The 22,604-nt window shown below is 36.9% G+C and overlaps 1 protein-coding gene across 6 annotated transcripts in view; it reads left to right on the forward strand.

Annotated features, from left to right (window-relative positions):
• The window catches only part of klc1a (kinesin light chain 1a), a 39,432-nt gene that overhangs the window by 11,161 nt on the left and 5,667 nt on the right, over window positions 1-22,604 (forward strand). For 2 of the 6 annotated variants that reach the window (XM_079635806.1, XM_079635808.1), the window contains exons 4-15: window positions 225-389; window positions 494-572; window positions 3,529-3,754; window positions 5,125-5,212; window positions 6,453-6,554; window positions 9,855-10,028; window positions 11,576-11,675; window positions 12,727-12,779; window positions 12,916-12,983; window positions 13,115-13,223; window positions 13,929-14,090; window positions 21,406-21,536. In XM_079635806.1, the coding sequence (XP_079491932.1) occupies window positions 225-389; window positions 494-572; window positions 3,529-3,754; window positions 5,125-5,212; window positions 6,453-6,554; window positions 9,855-10,028; window positions 11,576-11,675; window positions 12,727-12,779; window positions 12,916-12,983; window positions 13,115-13,223; window positions 13,929-14,090; window positions 21,406-21,536 (1,457 nt within the window). Of the gene's footprint in view, window positions 1-224; window positions 390-493; window positions 573-3,528; window positions 3,755-5,124; window positions 5,213-6,452; window positions 6,555-9,854; window positions 10,029-11,575; window positions 11,676-12,726; window positions 12,780-12,915; window positions 12,984-13,114; window positions 13,224-13,928; window positions 14,091-18,069; window positions 19,830-21,405; window positions 22,548-22,604 lie in introns of those variants that run through there. The other 4 variants (XM_079635807.1, XM_079635809.1, XM_079635810.1 and 1 more) reach the window with 3 other exon arrangements.

Here is a 22,604-nt window from a genome sequence, read left to right on the forward strand (position 1 = left end):
ATTTTTTAAAATTGTTGAATTGGTTAATAACTAAATTACACACAATTACCAAGAAATATCATTAAATGTAACAACAACAAAAAGTTAAATGTCTATGGGGAAAATAAAGGAGAAAATACTCCCTGAAACTGGGCTGCTGTCAATGGTGCGATTCGCTCCAACAAATTAGTTTAAAAGCTCTAGTGTGAAAATGCCCTAAAGCATATTTTTTTCGTGTTCTCCAGGTGCGGAGGCTGTGTCAGGAGAACCAGTGGCTGAGGGATGAGCTGGCAGGGACCCAGCAGCGGCTGCAGAAGAGCGAGCAGAGCGTGGCCCAGCTGGAGGAGGAGAAGAAACATCTGGAGTTCATGAACCAGCTCAAGAAATACGACCAGGACCTCAGCCCATCAGTGAGACTTGGTCTTATTTACCATAGAGCCTTTATCTCGGTGTCATTCTTTCTTTGGTCTCACTCTGTACTTCTCTCCACCTCTGTACATCTCACTCTCATCAGGATGATAAGGACTCTGATTCCAGTAGGGAGACACTGGATGATCTTTTCCCAGATGAGCAGGATGAACCGGGTCCTGGCAGTAAGTACCCCAGTAGCACTCAGCTTTGGACCTCTGACCTGGTAAAACACAGGGCACAGAGAAGAAACGCCATGATATAAGAATGGGGGAACCATTCAGGCTTATTGTATACAGTTGTGGTCTAAAAGTCAGAAGCCATTTGTAGAAATGCATCTAATTTGGACTCTTTTAGATGTTAAAATTGTTTTCCCACAGATTTGATAACATTTTATTGTGATCTAGAAATTATAAATATATTATATATAAGTAAACATAATCAATATATTTAAAAATACATTTAAATCAATTTTTACACTACCGTTCAAAAGCTTGGGGTTGGTAAGATTTATTTTGAACTGCATTTATTTGATCAAAGATGCAGTAAAACAAAACATAATATTATGAAATATTATTACAGTTTTAAATAACTTTTCTATTTTTATTTATTTTAAAATATAGTTTGTTCCTGTGAATTTTTATTACTGCTAAAAAAATTTTTTGTCACATTATAAACGCCTTTACTGTCACTCTTGATCAATTCAATGTGTCCTTTTGCTGAATAAAAGGTCTAATTTTTTTTTTTTATATATATACTGACCTCAAACATTTGAACGGTAGTATATACTGAATATATCTTTGTTTATATTTGTATAAATATAAATACATTTTCAATTTATGTTCAATTTAAATTGATTTGGTTTAAATTCCAAGATTTTCAATGTGGTCTCAGTATTTTGTACCCCATTGTACTTCACCCTAGACTGGTATTACCATCTGATACCAGCACTGTACCACGGTACAACCAGAATATGAAAATGGTACAAAAAAGATACAAAAATTTAATATAATTTGCTTACAAGCTCAAAAATATTAAAATCATTCTCTGCTTACTCTTTTTGAATCAAAATATTTTACCACTAATGTATTTTTTAGCAAAATAAAAATGTAAAAAGTGTCAATTCTGAAAGACTTAAAAGGAGCAGTGTATTGTTGGGGGAAGAGAAGAGAACCACAGTTCTTCCTTCCCGTATTTTCTGCTAAACAGTTTCCCGTCTTGCATTTTCTTTCCGCCCTTCCACTTTCTCTGTTGTCCTGATAATTGCCTCGTTGACTGTGGAGGAGGATCAAAGTTCAGCCCGGGACATGTGTCAGAGAGCGCAACAGCTCACGGGAGTTTAAAGCCTCATATGTCGCAGGCTGACACTGCCGTGCTCAGATTAGCCCTTATTTTGACACATGAATGCCAAACGACTGTTTGACTGTCAGTGATGCATCCCTACAGCAAGTGATCTCCAGCAGGGCTGTTCAAAGAGACCGACATTAATCTGCTCTAAGAAAGATCGCATTAATCTCTTCTCCTCATTCCTGAAGTAGTGGGGATGTAATCCGGTCACTGTCATTTTGCTCTGCCATGTTTTTGATTAATTCTTAGTTTATTTGAGTTGGCTAATTTAAAGTTTGTTTTGGTCTTTTTAAGTCTGAGGCATGTTTCTATTCAGAAAATATGCTCTCTTAGATCTTGTGCCTGAATGTGACGGTCTTAGGAAGAAGTGCTTTCTGGGGTCTCGGTTCATGTTTTTCTGCTTTTAGGGGAAAGCTACATGTTGACTTCTAATAATTGACCATCTTAACGCAAACATATAGGCTTTGTTCCAGGAATAACCGTCCTAGTGAACTGACTGCTTCCGTTTACATTGGCTGCTTCTGAAATTAAATCATAAAAGTGACTGATCAGTTGATGACCACTCATGAGATCCAATGCTTATTCCAATAGTCTAGCAAACTTACGTTGAGGCTCAAGATAACTTAAAAATATTTAAATTAATCAATAAAAAAAAAGATGAATTTAATTGTATTATTTATTATTAATGTATTACAATAATCTAACTCTAAAATGCTAAAAATATACAAAATCAAGATTTAAATTGGAATCACATTTCTTTTTTCCCGCTCAGTAACTATTTTTTTTTTTTGTACTATGTACAGTTTTTTTTTTTTTTACTGAATCAAGGTTAATTTTAATATCAGCACTCCCAGTTTCTGTTAATAGAATAGTTTGAAAACAAGCTGCTTTGTCATAACTACAGCAGAAATACTGGCGGATCCTTCAAATATTCAAATTCGATAAAACCATACCACTAAACCTCTCTCTAATCTTACCCGTATTCCACCTCAGAGTAGCAGCAGAAGTGTTTTGCAATACAACATGAAGACAATAAGTATATTGTACCTAACAATTATTTGTTTTTTTATGTAAGTACATTGTAGTTAAAGACCTAATATTAAGTGCTAACTTTATTTTTTAGTGAGATTTTAATCATACCTATTTTGGTTACACTTTATTTGAAGGTGTACTTGTTGCAGTGTTATCATACATTTAAGTACTGAGTAAAATTAATCAACAATATGTACTTACTATAGTTTGTTTTAGGATTTGGGTTTGGTTTAGGGTTAGTTGCATGTAAATATGCATAATTTATCGTTACTACAGTAAGTACATATTTATCAAGGACAATATAAAAGTGTTACCGCTATTTGTATTAATCTTTGTAATGTTGAATGTATTATATTGACTTTCAACTCCGCCCACCATTTTCACTGAGCTTGTCACTGTGCATTCTGGCGTTTTCTTATGCACAAAGACCAAAACAATCATTGCCTCTGAAATCGAACACTTCCCTACTATATAGTATTTGATAAACAGTACGGCAAAAGAGTATGTCCGAATAAAACAGTAGGCGAAAAGTCCCTGGATGACCTACTACTTCTGCCGAGATTCTCGAGTGCACATTTGATAGACACTTTAATATCCCATGAGGCCACAGGAGAGGATTTTTGAGTGGCAGTGAGCATTTAAATATTGCCACCTACTGTGAGGCACACCATTAGTTTTGCTCACTAGGTATTGGAACATAGCTATAGACAGCAGATATTTGTAAAGATTTTTACTACGTTTTCTGAATTTTGTTTCCCCCAGTCCAGCCTCCTCACAGCAGTGCAGTGGCAGCAGCGCAGCAGGGCGGTTACGAGATCCCCGCTCGTCTCCGAACCCTCCACAACCTGGTGATCCAGTACGCCTCACAGGGCAGGTATGAGGTGGCCGTTCCTCTCTGCAAACAGGCTCTGGAGGATCTAGAGAAAACATCTGGACACGATCATCCTGATGTAGCCACCATGCTGAACATTCTCGCCCTTGTTTACAGGTCAGCAAAGAACTTTAGCTCTGAAATATGTATTTGTTTACTGTCTGCTCAGAAGACTTTAATGTACAATTTTAAGCATGTTGGTCATAAGTCCTTCTCATTCATGTACACTACCTTTCCAAAGTTTGGGCTCAGTATTTTCTTTTTTAAAATTTCATACTTTTACTCATGCATTCATAGCCTGGGAAAACCCAGACCACTCTCAGTTGTAACTGAGTTAGGGTCTGGCAAAGCTCCATAGACAATTCATTTCCACAGGGGCGTCACCAACGGACGTCGGATAGATCTAAAACCAATCAGAGCGATGAATGACATGACGTATGCAGAGCGACGGAGAAACATCTCGAGACTCTCAGCAATTCTCTGTTTGTGTTAACGAAAATGACAATTTTAAATCGCTTGAAACAGACGTGATAGCTGATTCGAACGAGTGATGTTGTGATGTTCCATGGCGGCATCCATCTTTGTAATGTACAAAATCTGCGTCACCGTCTCTGCTCTGTCGTCATCGTGTAAAGCCCGCCCCAACGTTTCTGATTGGTGCCGCGATTTCGACGGATTGGAAATGGGTTTCAATGGGCTCTTTGCCAGACCCACTTGCAGAGCAAATCTAAATTTGCCGGAAGTGGTCTGGGTTTTCCCAGGCTAATGCATTTAATCCATTTCAAATAATTGCTGTTTTTGAATTTTGTGTTAATCAAAGAATCATGAAAAAATACATCACGGTTTCCACAAAAATATTAAGCAGCACAACATAGTTAATAATAAGAATAAATGTTTCTTGAGCAGCAAATCAGCATATTGGAATGATTTCTGAAGGATCATGTGACACGAGACTGGAGTAATGATGCTGGAAATTCAGCTTTGCATCACAGGAATAAATTACATTTTATAATATAGATTAACATAGAAAACATTTTAAATTGTAATAACATTTCACAATATTAAAGTTTTTACAGTGTTTTCGGTCAAATAAACTCAGCCTTGGTGAGTTTAAAACGTAAAAAAAACACTTTTGAACTGTAGTGTATGTGTCATTCATGTTAAAAAACTTTCTTCTATCACAACTTAACATGCAGCAGTGCTTTAAGTGGAAAAATTGCCTAGTGAATCTCTCATTTTAATGTTAATCTTAAACTGCAGTATGGTATCAACAAGTGCTTTAAACAAATGGGCTGAGAACCTCCTCCTCCATATCTTTATTTGTAAACGATGGTAATATCCGTCTCGCAAGCCGTTGGGATATTAGGCTATTGTGCCATCACCCTGTTGCCATGGAAACAGCTTTTTGTGAGAAAGACCTTTGCAACAGCCCTTTGTTGCACAACGAGTCGCAATAGATTGATGTGAAAGTGTTTTCTGCTCTCCAGGGACCAGAATAAATACAAAGAGGCAGCAAGCCTCCTTAACGATGCATTGGCCATCAGAGAGAAGACCCTGGGCAAAGACCACCCTGCGGTAAGAACCGGTCCTGCCGTCATCTGTCTGCTCTCCACATTACAGTCTGTCTGTGTTGTGTGTGTGTGTATTGAAATAAGCGGCACAGACTGCTGAAGTTTATTGAGTTTGTCATGTGAAGCTCATGTCTTGCCCTCTCATCAGGACCAGCGTCCCACAATTCTCTGCAGAGGTTAGATGCTTTAACACCTCTTATAGATCTTGTCTTCCGTTTCATTCTTTATCTTCTACCTGGCTGTTTCCTAAAACTGGATGATATACTGATTATTCACGATATACTTGTGATGATTTTCTGGGCGATATAAAATTAAACAACATTGTGAATATCATAATGATTTTAATGTACTTTTCCGACTGTGTTCCGAATTTCACAATCCTTCCTCGTCTCACAACTTGCAAGAGTGTTAACAACATTATTTTATTACTTAAATATTTGTAACTCTGATTTAAACTTGCTGTTAGAATCGGCCGATTTGATTAATATCTGTGAATTAATTTCAGTTAAATATTTTTGTATCAATGAACAGATTTAAAAACTCAAAAATGTCTGCATATATATATATATATATATATATATATATATATGCATTTATAAATATAGTGTATATATGCAATATTTTGAAATATATAAAATATAAGTTGTGTAAACATTATGATTAAATATTATTCATTATGGTGTTAATTCATAATAAACAGTGCAGAAAAAAACATGCCCTAGTTATTAAATGTATTTTTTACTTGGTTTTAGTGCTTTTGTTAAACAGTTTGAATCTAGTATTTGGTTACAATGGCTTTTTGATTGAATAAGGGTTCCTCTGATTGAAAAAGCAACCCTTTTTAAATACAATTTCAGAATAAATATGTAAATCTGGCGATATGAATATAATATAAATCTCTAATATTGTCACAAGGCCAACATTTTTTTATTTGCCCTTTCTCTTTTTCTTGTCACTCTTGCCGTCTGTCACACACGTATGTGTCTCACATACACTGAAGTATATCTTAATCAAAGGTTGATCAGAACTCGTCTGTCACAATGCACAGGGTGTATGCGTGTTAGTCTACCCTCACTAGGAAAATTTGACCTTGATCGGATTTCAAGCAAGTAATCATTTTCCGTAAGATGACATGACTAACTATATAAATGATTGCACCAATTCAGAATCATTGATTGGTTGAATCGTTGGACGATTTAGAAATGTATCTGTTAATATATATGTATGTTTTCCTGTGTATGCAGGTGGCTGCCACTCTGAACAACCTGGCCGTTCTTTATGGCAAACGAGGGAAGTACAAGGAAGCAGAACCTCTGTGTAAAAGGGCGCTGGAGATCCGAGAGAAGGTGGGTCAGAGGTCAAATGAATGAATCACGCGTATGACTTCGTCGTAAATGTAATCTTGAATTTTTTTCCTACCGGTTTTGCATCTCAAACCATAGCTCACATTCACCTTCCTCTCCCTCTCCTCCATTCATCCCTGTGTGTTTCAAAGACTTAAGAATAAAGCATCCGTTCTTGGAAGCTCTCAGGAGAGATGTGAAAAGACTCTTGAAACATTTATCTTCTGAAACCCTATTTCTTTTATTGGGGTTTAATACTATTCTACTGTTACTTCAACATTCCTCCTTTTTTAATGGCTAAAACTTTTCAAGTCGTTTCACACTCATGCCTCTTTTTTTAGAGATCTTACAATACATCAGGATATTTATAAGTTTTTCCTTGCCTATTAAAAATAATTTGTGATTTCCGTTTACCATTTAAGACTTACTATTTTTCCATAGTTTGTGCACACTTTTTTCTTTTCCCCTTATCCAAAAATAGCACATTGCAGAATAACACACCTGCAGGATCCGCACACCCTCCGTACAGATGAAAATGTTGTGCTTCTTAGATACTCTATTCCCATTCCCTCCCGCTGCGTCACAGATTTATTTTGATCTCTTTATGAAGAGAGTTCTTCTAAGCCTGTGTGATAAAGCTCTTACTGCAAGTCTTGAGAGTCTTACTCAGAGTGCTGCGTCTCACACATGCAGAGCTGAGAGAAAGAGCTTAGACAAAACCTGCTGAATTCAAAATCTCATCGCTTAACTTCTGCAGACATTTCATATTTTCCTTTCTATTGCGGCATGACCAAAATCTTACACTGCCATTCAAAGAAATCAATGCTTTTAATCAGCAAGGATGCATTAAATTGATTAAAGTGACGGTAAACATTTATAATATTGTAAAATAATTCTGTTCCTAATAAATGCTGTTCTTTTGAACTTTCTGTTCATCAAAGAATCCAGATTTTTATCTATTTATCATGGTTTCCACAAAAAAGGCAGTGCAACTGTTTTCAACACTGATGATAATAAGAAATGTTCTTGAGCAGCAAATCAGCATATTAGAATGATTTCTGAAGGATCATGTGACACTAAAGACTGGAGTAATGATGCTGAAAATTCATCTGCAAAATATTTGTTATAACATTTCAGAATATTATTGTTTTTACTGTATTTTTGATCAAATTAATGCAACCTTGGTGAACATCAGAGACTTTTTTTTAACAGACGACAAAGTTTTGAATGGTAGTGTACATATAATGGTATATAATCACAATGTAGTTTATCTATTGTTTATATATTATAGTTTATATATTAGATCAGTTTGTTTTATAAGATGTTATTGATCAGTTTCTTTTATAGTATTGCTATTGCCACTGTTTTATAAAAGCCTTTTAGGGTGTTTTAATCACCATGGTAGAATAACTGAAGCACATGGTATCTATAGAGTAGTGCATGTATGACATCAGAACTCGCAAGACTAATTCGCCGCTAGTTTCTTTGAGATTTTCCTATGGGGGTTTCGATTTATGTGTAAAATAAAGCCTGTGGTAAACATAACTTGACAATACTTCGTCGGTTTGGTCTACAACAAACCCAAAATTACACAAACCCATAGCGAAAGCGTGAATTTTTGAAAACACGTACACGTAAAAACAAATACGTTTTTAATAAGTAACTAGATGAGACGGATTGGGATGTGAATGTGATGTGAGTGAATTTTGTTCTACAACGTACACTGCACACAAAGTATCGTTGAGTTATGTTTACCACAGTCTTTATTTTACTCATAAATTGAAAAACCCCATAGGAAAATCTTGAGGGAACAAGCGGCGAACCAGTTGGCAAAGGACCTTTTGTTTTTCAGACTGGTTCAGGTCATTTGCATGCAATATGTAAATCTCTGGTTCCTAAACTTTTTTTTGCCGGGCCCATTTTTTTTTTTGTAGAGAAAAATATTTTCAAGCCCCTACCCCCCATATTAAGACACACTCCGACATGACCTTGCTTGTATTTATTTGAAACATTATAATTAATACAGTACTACAACTTCAACTGGCTTCTCTTTGTCTTCATGATGTGAAGTCTCTAAGTGGCGTCTTAACTTGTTCAGCTCCATACTGTCAGAAGTTAATATTTTGACACTCTGTGTTTCCTCTTAATTACCCACAATTGTACTGGTGAATCTGAGGGCAGTCTAGAGGCGACAAAGCAAACGTTGCAAACTCATTTGTCCTTTGTGTCAAAAGTTGCATCAGTTTACAGTCGAAAATTTGTTGTCGCACCGACGTTCAAACACATCCATCATGCTCACATAGAATAACAATGTAAAAGGAGCACAGTGGAATGCAAAAAGGTGAGACATTGGGGAAAATGTGGAAGTGGAAAAAATTTGCAAGCTTTAGAAAGGGTCTGTTCACACAGAATGTGTTTTTGCATTTCACTGCCGTGCATTTCCATTGTTTTTCTTTGTAAATGTTTGACCATTGCGCTCGTGTCTCACATCTTTTGCAGAATCTCGTGTCTGACACTGCATTCTATAAGCACTCCAGTTCAAAGTTAAACTTTAAAAAATGCATTTCTAGAACTCCAGAACACAGTTACACTGTGACCTGTTTTAACCACTAAAACGCGTTCTGTGTGATAGTTTAACTACTTTTAGAACCCCATGTCATGTGCAAGACATTGCAAAAAGTATAAATACAATGTCAAACACTTTTATGTTTACATAGAAAAATAATGGAAAAGAAGTGCAATAGGACTGCAAAAATAGGGGCTTTCCTTTTCGTAAAGGAGGAACCTTTTCGTAGTTCCTAGAACTATTGGCAGAAGTACCCGGATTTTGGAGTGTTTGCAGAACTAGTTCTAGGAACTCCCTTAGGACGAACTAATTTAGCTCCTACCTCAGAGCAGGGTCTAAACCAGCACTATAAGAATTATCAGTGACGTTAGTGTACACTGATTGGCCGAACACACACGAAACACCAGCACCCGCCATTTTTGAAAAAAACTATGTAAACACACAAATTATAGCCTATATTTACTCCAGAAACTAACTCTACGAACATGGAAAACAGTGATAGATGGGTCTCTTAACTTTTATGCTAAGGAGAAAATCCAACACAACTTTGATGCCCTAATGTGTTCTGTGTAAACAGCTCTTAAGGGGGGCTATTTTAACTGGTAATTGGTACCATTCCTACAGCCACCATAGTAAGCATTAAGATGAATAACCAGGTCATCCCCTCTCTGTAGGTGAGGATCTAACACAGATAAGGCAGCTGAATAACATGGGCTATGTTTGTGTTTGTGTGTCAGGTGCTGGGGAAGGACCACCCTGATGTTGCTAAGCAGCTGAATAATCTGGCCTTGCTGTGTCAGAACCAAGGCAAGTATGAAGAGGTGGAGTACTACTACCAGAGAGCCCTGGAGATCTACCAGACCAAACTGGGCCCTGACGACCCCAATGTGGCCAAGACCAAAAACAACCTGGTACAAACACACACACAATTCACACTCCCACTTCACACTCCCCATTCATTTAACTAGCAAACAGACCTCCATTTATGGTGAGCATGTTTAGAGAAAAGCAAAACCTCCAGTATACATTTGTCATAAATAAATAATGGATTAACTTTGCAATCAAATTTTTGAATAACACAGATTAATTTTGAAATGATCTTCTGTCTGGTCAGTCTTTTTAATTAACATTAAGAAATGTATCCATATGGTGTGGTGTCTGCAGTGTTTATACAGCAGGATTTCTGTCGTCTCAGCAAATTATACACATGAGATATGGCTCATTACGCTATCAGTGTAATGGAAGAAGCTTTTAGAGTAAATAGGCATGCTCAGACTGAAACATCTTTGAGCTACAGAGCCCCCAAAGGGACATGGTGAAGGAAAAATAAAAATGAGATGGGAGGAAAAAGGATGTCAGTGCTTTCGCGTTTTCTCACAAAAGATTTGCGTTTCCCCGTGAAACTTTGTGTTCCCTCTCAAAGAACACAAACTTTTCTCGGGGGAATGCAAAGGTTTTGAGTGCAAAGCACTTCGTTTAGGTTCACTTTTGTGACGCGCTGAAGTTCACAGAGACGGAGACGGCAGAAAGCACATTTATTTTACAAAAGCACGTTTTATTGTTATTGTGAGTTTATACAAATATATAGTTTTTTTACAGTTTCAAATGATGTATTACTTTTATCTGTGTGACCAAAAACAGTATTGTAAGTTATTTCCACTGTCAGGAAAAAAATGCAGGTGATCGCGCCGGCGCCTCCATGTCATGCTTTAAGTGCGCTATACTTTAGCTTCCACAGTCTGCACAAACGCCCGGATATATGCGCCTAATAATAGTGCACATTTATCTAGGTTAACGTTAGACCAAGCGGCCAAGTAAAGTTGCTACTACTTACTTGCATGTTTCAAATAATAAGGCATATTTGAGGTCGATGGATGATATGCGAATGTTTGGATTTTCTGCCTGGTCTGCATTACTTTCCTACTTCCTGTGGTGTTTTTTTTCTTGCGACTAACCGACTAATATACATTTTGGTCGACTAGCGTTTAGTTGACTAGCGTTTAGGGGGCAGCCCTAGTTTTGAGAGTGAACAGTTTCTCTTGGAAATGCGAAAGTTTTGCAAGGGAAGGCAAAGGTCTTGTGAACGAACGCAAAGTTTCTCAAAGGATTGCAAAACTTTAGCGAGTTAGCGCAAAAAGGATTGAAATATATTTTTCCCATCACCATGTCCCTTTAGGGGCTCTGTATTCAGCAGACGTTGTTTAGGGTTTATGGCAGCTATGATAAGATGTTCTGTATATCAGCCATTGATATTTATCAGACAATTATTGAACAAACTGCAATCAAGCACAAGCACCAAAGGTCGATGTATGTAGAAATAAATTAGTGTATTTATCGTATTGTAGGGTTTAACTTTTTTCCTGCACATAATATAGTCAATAAACTTGGTCAAATGTAATCTAGAAAATAGATACAAATAAGTACATCCCTGTTACTTTCATTTCTCTCTCTTTCTCAGGCTTCATGCTACCTGAAACAGGGGAAATTTAAGCAGGCCGAGACCCTATATAAGGAGATCCTGACCAGAGCCCATGAGAGAGAATTTGGCTCTGTAGATGGTATGTGTTTTTCCTGACCCAAGCATTTTTTAGAATATCTTTTTGCATTGTTCTCTATGGAATGTTAAAATATGCTCAACACTATTCTACTTAAAAATAAGCCTCACAAACTTTCTAAGCATGTTTTATACAGTCAGCAGCAGCGACACAGCTTACCACACTGGAATTTTGCAGAATTCAAAGTGAAGCTTAACATGCTCCTAAGGGCTGAAGGATATGTTATTTATTCATTATATATTTGTTATGATTTTGCTGGCGATATAAAATGCTCTTTGTGAAAATGGCAATATTTGGCAGATTTATTTGACAGATATTTTGTAAGATTATAAATGTTTTTTACTGTCACTTTTGATCAATTTAATGCATTCTTTCTTACTGACCTCAAACTTATGAAAAGTAGTATGTATTAAAATATTTTAATTATAAATTTATGTAAATATTGGTAAATGTATTGATCAATTTCAGTGTCTGAAATATATCAAGATAATATTTATATCATCCAGTCCAAATGGTTGCACACGTTTGGAGTCACTTATTCACACACACTTTCAAACTTCAAACTTCTTTTTGTTACTCTAGTTCTGGGGAAAGTTGCATAAACATAGCCATAATACTAAGACAGTGTCTTAAGAACTAGTATGAACCACTAGTTGTGAGTCAAGGGGCAGTTCGCCTTACTTTTCGGTATCAAATTAGGCCAATCTATGTTTTTATATAACTGACATTATGAAAGAAAAAACAATTGAGGACTAGTAAGACTAGTCTTAGTGGTTTATGCACTTAATGGTTTATGCATCTTCTTTCCTTCTCTTACATGCTCTTACACACACACACACACACACTGGCAGGAAGACATGTTGATTAATTGTGAAGCTCTAACTAACCAAGAGCTCATTTGTAGGCTAAAATCTCCCACTGTTTCTGTCAGTGAGCTCACTGGTCTCCCCAGGCACTAGAAACACCATCACTCATTATATTGAACTTAATAGCTAGGCATGTGTGTTTGGGCTTAAACGGATGTTGTTTTTATGCCCTTTGTTTCCCCCTACAGATGAGAATAAACCCATCTGGATGCATGCAGAGGAGAGAGAAGAACAGAGCAAGGTGAGAACAGGTCAAGGGTCACAGGACGAGAGTAATGTTTATACTAGAGTATGTTTTAATGTTGAATATCAGTATTGTCCAGATGGTACTTTCAGCGTTTTTGAGAGCACGCTTCTAAACGCTTTCTGTGTTTCAGGGCAAGCAGAAGGATGGCTCTCCGTTTGGAGAGTATGGTGGCTGGTACAAGGCCTGTAAAGTAGACAGGTCAGATATTCCCTCATCTGTTGCATGCATTGATACAAGTATACACGATTTGCTTAGCCTCAAGATTTTACAGTCTTACTTCTGCAGCATCACAATGAAATGTTTTCCTGTCTGACTTCTGCCGCCTGCAGCCCCACTGTGACGACCACACTGAAGAATCTTGGCGCTCTCTACAAGAGACAGGGCAAGTTTGAGGCTGCAGAGACCCTGGAGGAGGCGGCTTTGCGCTCCAGAAAACAGGTGTGTATGTATGTGGTCTGTTGGTGCAATACAAACGGGCCAGCTGTCACTCACTTTTTATTAAGGTCTTGTAATGGTTTAGCTTGGTCATATTAGAGCATACGGCACTCGCATTGAACAAAGTTTGGGAGAAGCCATCGACTAAAACATACATTAACCTAACTCTCTGTTTTACGCATATTTTCAACGAACCATATTATAAATGTGTATGTGTCGTCAGATTTGAGATGAATTTACAGTGCAAGTGCGTATAAAATTTGTTATATTAATATATTGGGTGTGGGTGTGTATATAGTTTACTCTTTTTATATATATATATATATATATATATATATATATATATATATATATATATATATAATATTTTAATATTATGTGTGTGTGTATATACATATATACTTTATTTTATTTTATTCTAAAAAAAAAAAATCATAATTTATTTATCATAAAATATCTAAGTAAATAAAACGAAATGTGTGAAATATATAAGGTAATTATAATTAAGAACGTTCAAACTGCATTGATTTATACTGACAATGACAACCTCCTAGAAGGACCAAAAAAGAAAAAGAAATTTTTTCTAGAATACAAAGTCACTATAAATTTCTATAAATGGGTAGATAGGTTGTAGGTCAAACCTGATGAAAATTTGATTGTTTTGATCAGACCATATTTTTTAATTGTGTGTTGTCTGTCTTCCTGCAGGGCCTGGACACGACACATAAGCAGCGTGTGGCGGAGGTGCTGGGAGACCCTGAAGTACGAGAGAAGCAGCGGAGCCGTGAGAGCCTGACCTCTGACACGGTGAAGTACGAAAGCGGCCCTGACGGAGGAGAGGAAGTGAGTATGAGCGTGGAGTGGAACGGGGTAAGTACAGTACACACCGCCCAGGCCCACACACACACACACACTACAATATCTCACAGGTCTCTGAGTCCTGGCTGGCATAAATATACAGTGAGAGGATAGTGATGTAGGGCGGCATGTAATTCTGACCTGACAAGACACAATAATTCCCACATACATCCACCCCACCTCACATCCAGAATGAATCACATGAAGAATAATGCATTCGGATGTGTGCCAGTGCATTGATCAAACTCTATTTAAGACCGGAACATCAAACCTGAAATCAGATGAAGCTAATTATATTATTACAGTGGCTTGTATGGAGTTAAGAATGAAAAGTATGAACGTAACCTAAGTCAGTTCAGCATTAATGCTCTCAAAGAGCAGCGTGTGGAATTTGCATATAGTGTTGGATTGGATTTACTCTTTTTATACTTTCTGACTCCATACATCGTTGTAGTCATATTCTGTAGCCTGTAGTGCTTTATAGTGGCCTGACTTGAAACCCTATTAACCCTTTCAACCATGAATTAACTCAATTATATTCATTGACTGCAGAGATTGTTTTATACATACTGTTTATATTTAGTACACATTCTTTATACATAATACACTACCAGTCAAACGTTTGGACACACTTGACTGAATTTCTGTATGATTAAAAAAAAATGTTTTTTGATTTAGTCTTATACTGAAATGCTTGAAGTTGTAGATGCATTTAGATGTTAATTATAATAATGTTATTTTATATATAATAATAGCAATAATAATGATTAGGATTCAATTTTATACAATTATTTTAATGATAGTATTAAATGTAATATATTCTAGTATTAATAATAATAACCATTATTATTATTATTATTATTTAAATAAGAGTTGTCCAGACATTTAAGTGGTAGTGTATTCATACACATTTGATATATTCAAGAGTATTAATGTTTGATACCTTTTCATTTATGTCAGCTAATTATTTTCGTCTTTTATTATTGTGTTTTATAAAATATATGTATATAAAAGAAAAATATGTCTTTAAACAAGAGTAAAAACTTTAAATATTGATGTACCTGCGGTAATAGCTAAGCAGGTGGGTTGCATTATTATTGAAATAAATCTCATGCATTTGCAGTTTAAATCACAGCTTGTCTTTTAAACACACTCAATCCTTAAATTAACAGAATTTCTTATGTGCCAGACACAATGAATTGTTTAAAAATGTTCCACGAGTTTAATGAATGATCCAAATCATCATAAATCTAAACAGAACTCATTCATTCATTATCTTCCTCTCTGTAGCTTAGCGTTAGATGAATATGAACTGCTTCTCTTCTGTAAGGCAGATGTTTCGTAGCTGCTGTTTTGATCATCACACCTCTGCTGTAGTCTCTCTGCAATTCTGAGTCACAACTTTTATGCTGCCATAGCAACAGTAACCATAGCTCCAAGACAACCAATCAGAATCCCCCCTGACGAGAACCCACCCCCCAATTCAGATTGTGGGAGGCTCCTATCAGATTCATCGAGCTGGTTTGGCTGTGATCTCATTCACCTGAATTTCCCTTCCCTGTCTTTCTTGCTTATATGTCCTTGTCTCTTTCTCTCGCACGCACGGCTCAGTACTTCACTATATACTGTACTGTTATATTGTAAATCTTTCTCAAACATGCATTTGTTTTCCTTACACATACAGGCACTCACGTAGCATAAAATCAGCAAGGTCTTACATTCACGTACATGTTGGCGTGGGCTGTGTGTTCTGTACTCCTGGTGTGTTTTTCTGATTTGTCTCATTGAATGCATGCTCTAATCCTATTTGTGAATGTGTGTTTGTTTGCACACTTAAAGTATCCTCTGGCTTTCTACCTCTTGGCAGTCCATTTTTGTGTTATTGTCCTCATCTATTCATATCCCTCTCCCAGTCAAATCTGAGGTCCATAATGTATAAGTTTGCACAAATCAATAGGACCTCAGGGTTGATAGTGTGCCATTTTTAGACCTTGCTCAGGGTTCTAGGAATAGAGTCATGGAAAAGTGCCTGTGGCTTTGGCCTCTAAACAAGACTACTATGCTGAATTTATTTCAATCAGCCATTTTACATGAAACAAGCACATGATCCCATGTGTGATCACAGTGGCACAATATTTGTTTGCTTTTGTTTATGCCTCTGTGAGTTGCTGTTGTTCTTCTAAGGAGTACTGTATATTATTAACGCAATCCATTTACATGTTCCCTCTTGACTTTACTCATGCACGGTCACGTTTGTGTGATAGTAATGACATTTGAATATAGACCAATGCCAAAAACCTGGTAAATACATTGATGATTTGATTCTCAAAAGCGTATTCATCAACCTGGTACCTTGTAAACGTTGTTAGAATCAGAAGTTAGCATCACCCTTGTTCACTCGACAAAAAGCCAATAGGATATTTTTCCATTGGGTTTTGGATTATTGCTGAAAATAAGCTCTGTGGCGAAACCAAAGTTTATGATTCTTACACATTGTCCATCAAGACAACCTTCATAAATGAACAAAACTTTCATTGTGTTTTAAAATCGAAATGCAATCACCAGAAGTAAAAAAAAAAAAAGACTGGCTATATACGAACTTCAACGTCACCACCACTAAGCTTCCAACAACATAAACACAACGAGGCTGTAAAAGCTGATTTTTTGTCGTAGAATAAAACGCGAACATATCCTGTGTTAAATATTTAACCAAAAACCTATTCAAAAATCCCATTGACTTTAGGACTTCAGCAACCGTAAGTGCAAAAATACTAACTCGTTTCTAGGTTTTAAAAAAGTCCCAATATGATTTTTTACATGTTCAAAAAAAAAATCTGTGTGTAATGTTGCTGTTTGATCATGAAAAATGTCTGCAAATTTACAAAGCACAAAGTCCACTCCAAAGGGAGTTATACTCCATATCAGTGTGCACTGTTTCTGAACTCCCTGAAATGCCCTTGATTGTAGCCTTGAGTTTTCGTACGGGAACATATCACAATAATCCTCATTTACATAATTCCCACCCAAGGCATAAAAAAAAAAGAGAAAGGACGAGGCCTGGTTAAGTTGCATTAGTAGTGTGTTGTCGTCATGTCCAAGAGACGCTGTTTTTTTCATCCCAGCTCAAGTCGTGCTTGCAAAGGTTCTTTTTGACTATGATGTAAACGTGTTTCTAGAAGACCCCATAAACAAATTTTGAACCTGTATATGATCACAACAGGACCCCTTTAAGACTAATTCCTGCAGAACTCTGTTCGAACTGCTGAATTTTGGACATTACTTGTTGTTTTTCCGAGAAGTATTCGCTCATATTAAACTCTCCTCACAAATATTCTACTCAAACTATTACTTCATGACAGTAGCTGACCTGAAAGAGTGCACTGACTATAGAAGAAACATTTTTCTCTAATGCTATAGCGCCCCTTGTGGCATCTCTGATAATGCAGAGAGAAAAGAAGTGTGTACTGGCGTAATGGAGAACAGCGAGTGCGAGTTATCCTCACTCCCCTGGCCTCGAGGCGCACTAGCAACTGACGCTAGATGCTGTGATCTTTAGCGTCCTTGTTAGCGCTCCTGCCTACCATACTGGAAATGCCCATTCGAATCCTGCTCGGAGCGGTGCAAGTAGAACCAGAGGGGTTACATTGGTGCCGTGACCCGAATGGCAGTGTGGTTTGGGGGGGTCAGTGTAACGGAGGCTAGCGAGTAGAACCGGAGGGGTTACATTGGCACAATTTGAGCATTTGCTTGTGTACAGTATGTTGCAGGCCTTACTGCCATTTTAACATTTTGTGTTTCACTTTCTATATCTCTTGCTTTTTCATCTGTCTCTTTTCATTGTCTGCACTTTCAATTTCAGTCTCCCTAATAATATAACATTTTGTCTCTGTTCCTCTTTCTCTATAACCTCTCTCTTCTCCTTGTGTACTTATTCTGCCTCCTCTTGCATTGCTCTCTCTTTCTCTCTCTCTCTTTCTCGTGTGGTTGGCAGGTGTAACTCCAGGTGCCTTGTTGTGGTTGTTGAACTTACCTTCTGCATGATGGATGCCCTCCTCACCCCCCCTCTCCAGCTTTGATGTTTTTCGTCTCCTCTCTCCGAACGGCACCTTTCCTTCTCCTCCTCCTCCTGTGGGCATAAGTGGGCTAAAGCAGACCCGACCAGGCCAAGTTCCTTGGCCTTTCCTTCTTGTCAAAGCTGAACTAAGTCTCTCTTCTATCTTGCAGCACTATAATAATCTGTCAGTCTGTAATATGTCTGTAGAGAGGTCTCTTCTTGTCCGTCAATCTCTTTAACTGTTTGTCTGTTCATCTGGAATGTAAGCTGCCACTATGTCTGTGTCTCTAATTAACTTCCTTTAGAGCTTCATCTCAGAGTCTCCTGCTGTATAAATCTCTCTCTTAGTAAAGACTCCCTGTTTTCCTGCTCAAATACTCCAGAGGGACTATCCTCCATTTTCCTTTCCCTTTTTAACACTGATTGTAATTTTCATCTTAATACAGCTGCTTTGGTGTTTAAGGAATAGTTCACTCAAGAATGAAAATACTGTCATTATTTACTCACCCTCTGAATCTATTTTCTGTCATTTTCTCCATTGAACATAAAGGGAATCTTTGTTCATAGTGATCATATCTGTCAAAAATAGTCCATGACTTGCACTCTTTTACAAGTATGTATAAAAGCGCTGTGTAAAGAGACCTTAGAGTAGAAATCATATTTAATGTAGGGCTGGCCTATTACATACAAGTTTGTTTATATAATATGTGTGTATATATAAACAAACTTTTGTTAGATTAATCGATTTGACAAATTAAAACCAACTCTAATTAATGCCAATGCTGTACATTTAAGATATATTCTCCATAAAAACAATATTCTGTGTTCAATAATAAGTTAAACTCAAAAGCATTTTTGGCATAATGTTAATATAAAATAACTTAATCTCATTCCTCAAAAAAAAAGAAAAGAAAATTTATAATAACAGTAATTTGTCAAGCTTCCTGAAAGTTTAAAATAAATTAAATTTTATTCTGTATAATTGTGTAGACCTTTGGACATGTATTTATATAATTTATAATATATATTTTTTTAAATAACTTTTTATTTAGCTATTATTTTGTCTTGTGAAATGTATATGGAAACATTTCTTATGTGGAATAGCTTATTCAGGGCAGTGCTAATAAAAAAGCTAAATGAAATCTTAAAGACCTTAAAATGATATAACAAAATAATATATAAAAATAAATCAATAAACAGAGGGATGAGTCGAAATTGTACGTTCTAATCACCATTATGCCAGAAATGCTGTATATGAGCTTCTCTCGTATTGACGCTAACATTGATCTAAGATGCAAGGCCTGTGACGCTCAGTTCTCTTGTTTCTCATTGGTTCCCCTCAATGTCTTGTAGTGCTGGGAGCCATTTGAACTTTGATCTGCTGTGTCCGAAAGTGAGCCCTGTAATGCTCACACTTCCTGTACAGTGCATTAATGTGGCATGGTTGTGTTGTTCAGCATTTGTATAGACCAGCACACACTTTTTCAAACCATTTCATACTGTTCATTATTCAGAGACCATTGTATATAGTAGAACACTAGCGAAGGCAGATGGGTAGATGAGAAGGATTAGATGAATAGAAGCATGTCTGTAGAATCTGATGCTCTTGTTTTCTTTCTTCTACTAACATGTTCTCTGGTGTGTTGCTGCATCTTGTGTCTTTCATAACTAAATAAAACTGACTTTGCTGACCACAGCCTCTGCTTGTGTTCTCCTTCTCTTTATCTCTTTTTGAAAGCATTTGTGTGTTTTTCCGGTGAAATGTTTAAACCTGATTGTTGGTGTGTGTGAGTTGGATGTGTTGTGGCTGACTTGTCTTTTTAATGGAGGTGGTGGTCATGTTTTTTCTGGCTCAGTGTTGCATCTTCTTCAAACCTCTCCTCCTCCTCCACCTCCATCACCCCCTTGTCGCTTTTGCAAGCCCCTGGATGAATAGCCAGGTTCAGGGGGTCAAAGGTGAGGGGTCGCAGCAGAAGAGACTGCAGCAGAGCAGACTGTGGTAAAGATCGGAGGACAAACTATATCGCGGCCTACGGAATATTACAGGGTTTATAAGTTCATGGGAAGATTTCAAACCTGGGAACTTAAAGGAATTATTTTATTTCTATATATTACTAGTAATGCTCAGCTCTAAAAAACATTTTTGTGAGTGCAGTCTGTATACAGCTCTATAATTATTTAAAAATAATTATTTCATAATGTTTAATCATTCTTATCTAGCACTCATGAATAACTGGAAAAGGTAATGGAGAGTCATTAAGAAATAGTAGTAAATATTTTTTGGGAGTAGAACGTGATAATTATTTATACAATAAATAAAGATCTTTTCTTTCTAAAAAGATTAAATTAACAATAAATGAACTGGTTGTCATGTTTAAGCCATAATTAAGAGATTTAGAAATGGAAGTTTTAGTTTAAAGGGTTAGTTCACCCAAAATGACCTCATGTCGTTCCAAACCCGTAAGACTTTCGTTCATTTTCGGAACACATTGAAGATATTGTTGATGAAATCTGAGAGCTTTCTGTCCCTCCATTGACCGCTACGTAACTGCCACTTTAATGCTTTAAAAAGGTTCATAAAGCGATCACAAGCGAGTCTCTTCAGAAAATTTGGACTAAACCGTTCAATTCATACGGATTAGTTTTACGATTTCTTTATGAACTTTTTGAAGCGTCAAAGTGGTACTTGCTTGTTTATAATTAAATATATATAACGGATATTTATTGTTTATAAATATATATATATGGAACGACATGTTGAATGTGTTTGGCTTTGGAATTTGTCCTGACCAGCAAATATAATCTTATTTGTAATGAAAGGTTATATAATTCAAATATGGTCATATTTTTGTAAGTAACTTTATAAGGTTAGTTCACCCAAAAATGAAAATTGTCATGAAATTTGCTCACCCTTATGTCAGTCCAAACTAAAAAAGACATTTGTTCATCTTTAGGACATTTTTGTCCATCCATTGAACGCTCAAAGCTTTAAAAAGTTCATAAAGGTAATGGACATGATTGCTTTATATTGTTTGTCATATAACTAAATGACTTGGAATGACATGAGGGTGAGTCATTTATAACATAATTTTCTTTTTCGGCTGAACTATCCCATTTAAACCAACATAACCGAGGAGCATATTTCCAGATCCAGGTAAGTGATTATTGTGCTTGAGTGTGTTTGAGGATGAGCTTGTGTCAGTGCCCTCTTTCACGAATGTGCAGTATGTAAACAAGTCTGTGGTTTTAACGCTGCAGCCTCTCTGTTGGCAGGACGGCTCGGGCTCGCTGAAGCGCAGCGGTTCCTTTAGTAAACTGCGGGCCTCTATCCGACGCAGCAGTGAGAAACTGGTCCGCAAGCTCAAAGGAGGAGGCTTACGAGAAAACGAACCCAAAAATCCTGGGTAACTATCACCACTTCCATCCCTATTTTCAAACCCCCAAAATCCCAAACCTTCCCACTACGGACTCAACAATGGGTAGGCGAACATGACATCATGACCATACACTGGAATAGCAACTTGAATGGCTATATGGTTTGAAAACTGGGACAGGAGAATGCTCAATCACACTTTTGGGAAGACATTATTAAAATGATTGAAATAGAGTTTCAACTAAACTCTGCAGTGAAGTAGATCTCGGGGAGCAGGATTGAGCAGTTTAGGATCCCACTGGGACAGAATTACAATCTCTATCTCTGTCTGAATTGTCTCTAGACATTCTAAAGATAATTCAAATGTCATCGGGAGTCATAGACTAAATATGGAGAGCATGAAGTGAATTAAAGAGAATGTCGCAATCTGAATTACTCTAAACACTGGATGACACCAAAAAAAAAAAGCTTTTCCTTTTAAGAGGGTTTATGGGACCGGTTTCATAGAATTATCTCTTTAATGTGAGGATGGCAGGTGATTTTGCACACTGTGATGACGGTATAATGAAGGAAAGTCCTCTGCCGGTATACAAGTCTGTCTCTTTAACTACCCAGTTTTAAGTGGATGAAGGGATTTGCTTGCTTTATTAACTGGGCTGTATTTTTTGCACATGAATAAACCTGCTTAACCCTGAATGACATTGACATCTAACGTGACGGACGGATGACATTATGATGCAGTGTGTTCAGGACGGCTCACTGGGGTTCCTGAAACATCTGATTTGCCAGATGTGACTAACTTTCTCTCCTTACCCTGTAAAATGCCATTTGTTTTTATTTATTCTTTGCATTTTAACTATTTTCTGGCGTGTGTTATCATTACTTGGTTCTTCTTTTTGCCTGGTGATTTTCTTGATGCCTTTTTGTGTTTGCTTGGATCTGGTTGTTTTTATTTTTTATTTGAGGACTTTTACTACTCTGTGCTGTGTTGTACATTTGTTTAATTGAATAAACATTTCCATGCAAATTTGCTGTCTGCTGCATGCCTGTTTCCTCCATTTTCTGTCTTTTGGTCCCTGCGGTGTTATCCAGTTTTTTG

The sequence above is a fragment of the Phoxinus phoxinus genome (genome assembly GCF_949152265.1).
Source record: "Phoxinus phoxinus genome assembly, chromosome: 14".
Lineage (NCBI taxonomy): Eukaryota > Metazoa > Chordata > Actinopteri > Cypriniformes > Leuciscidae > Phoxinus > Phoxinus phoxinus.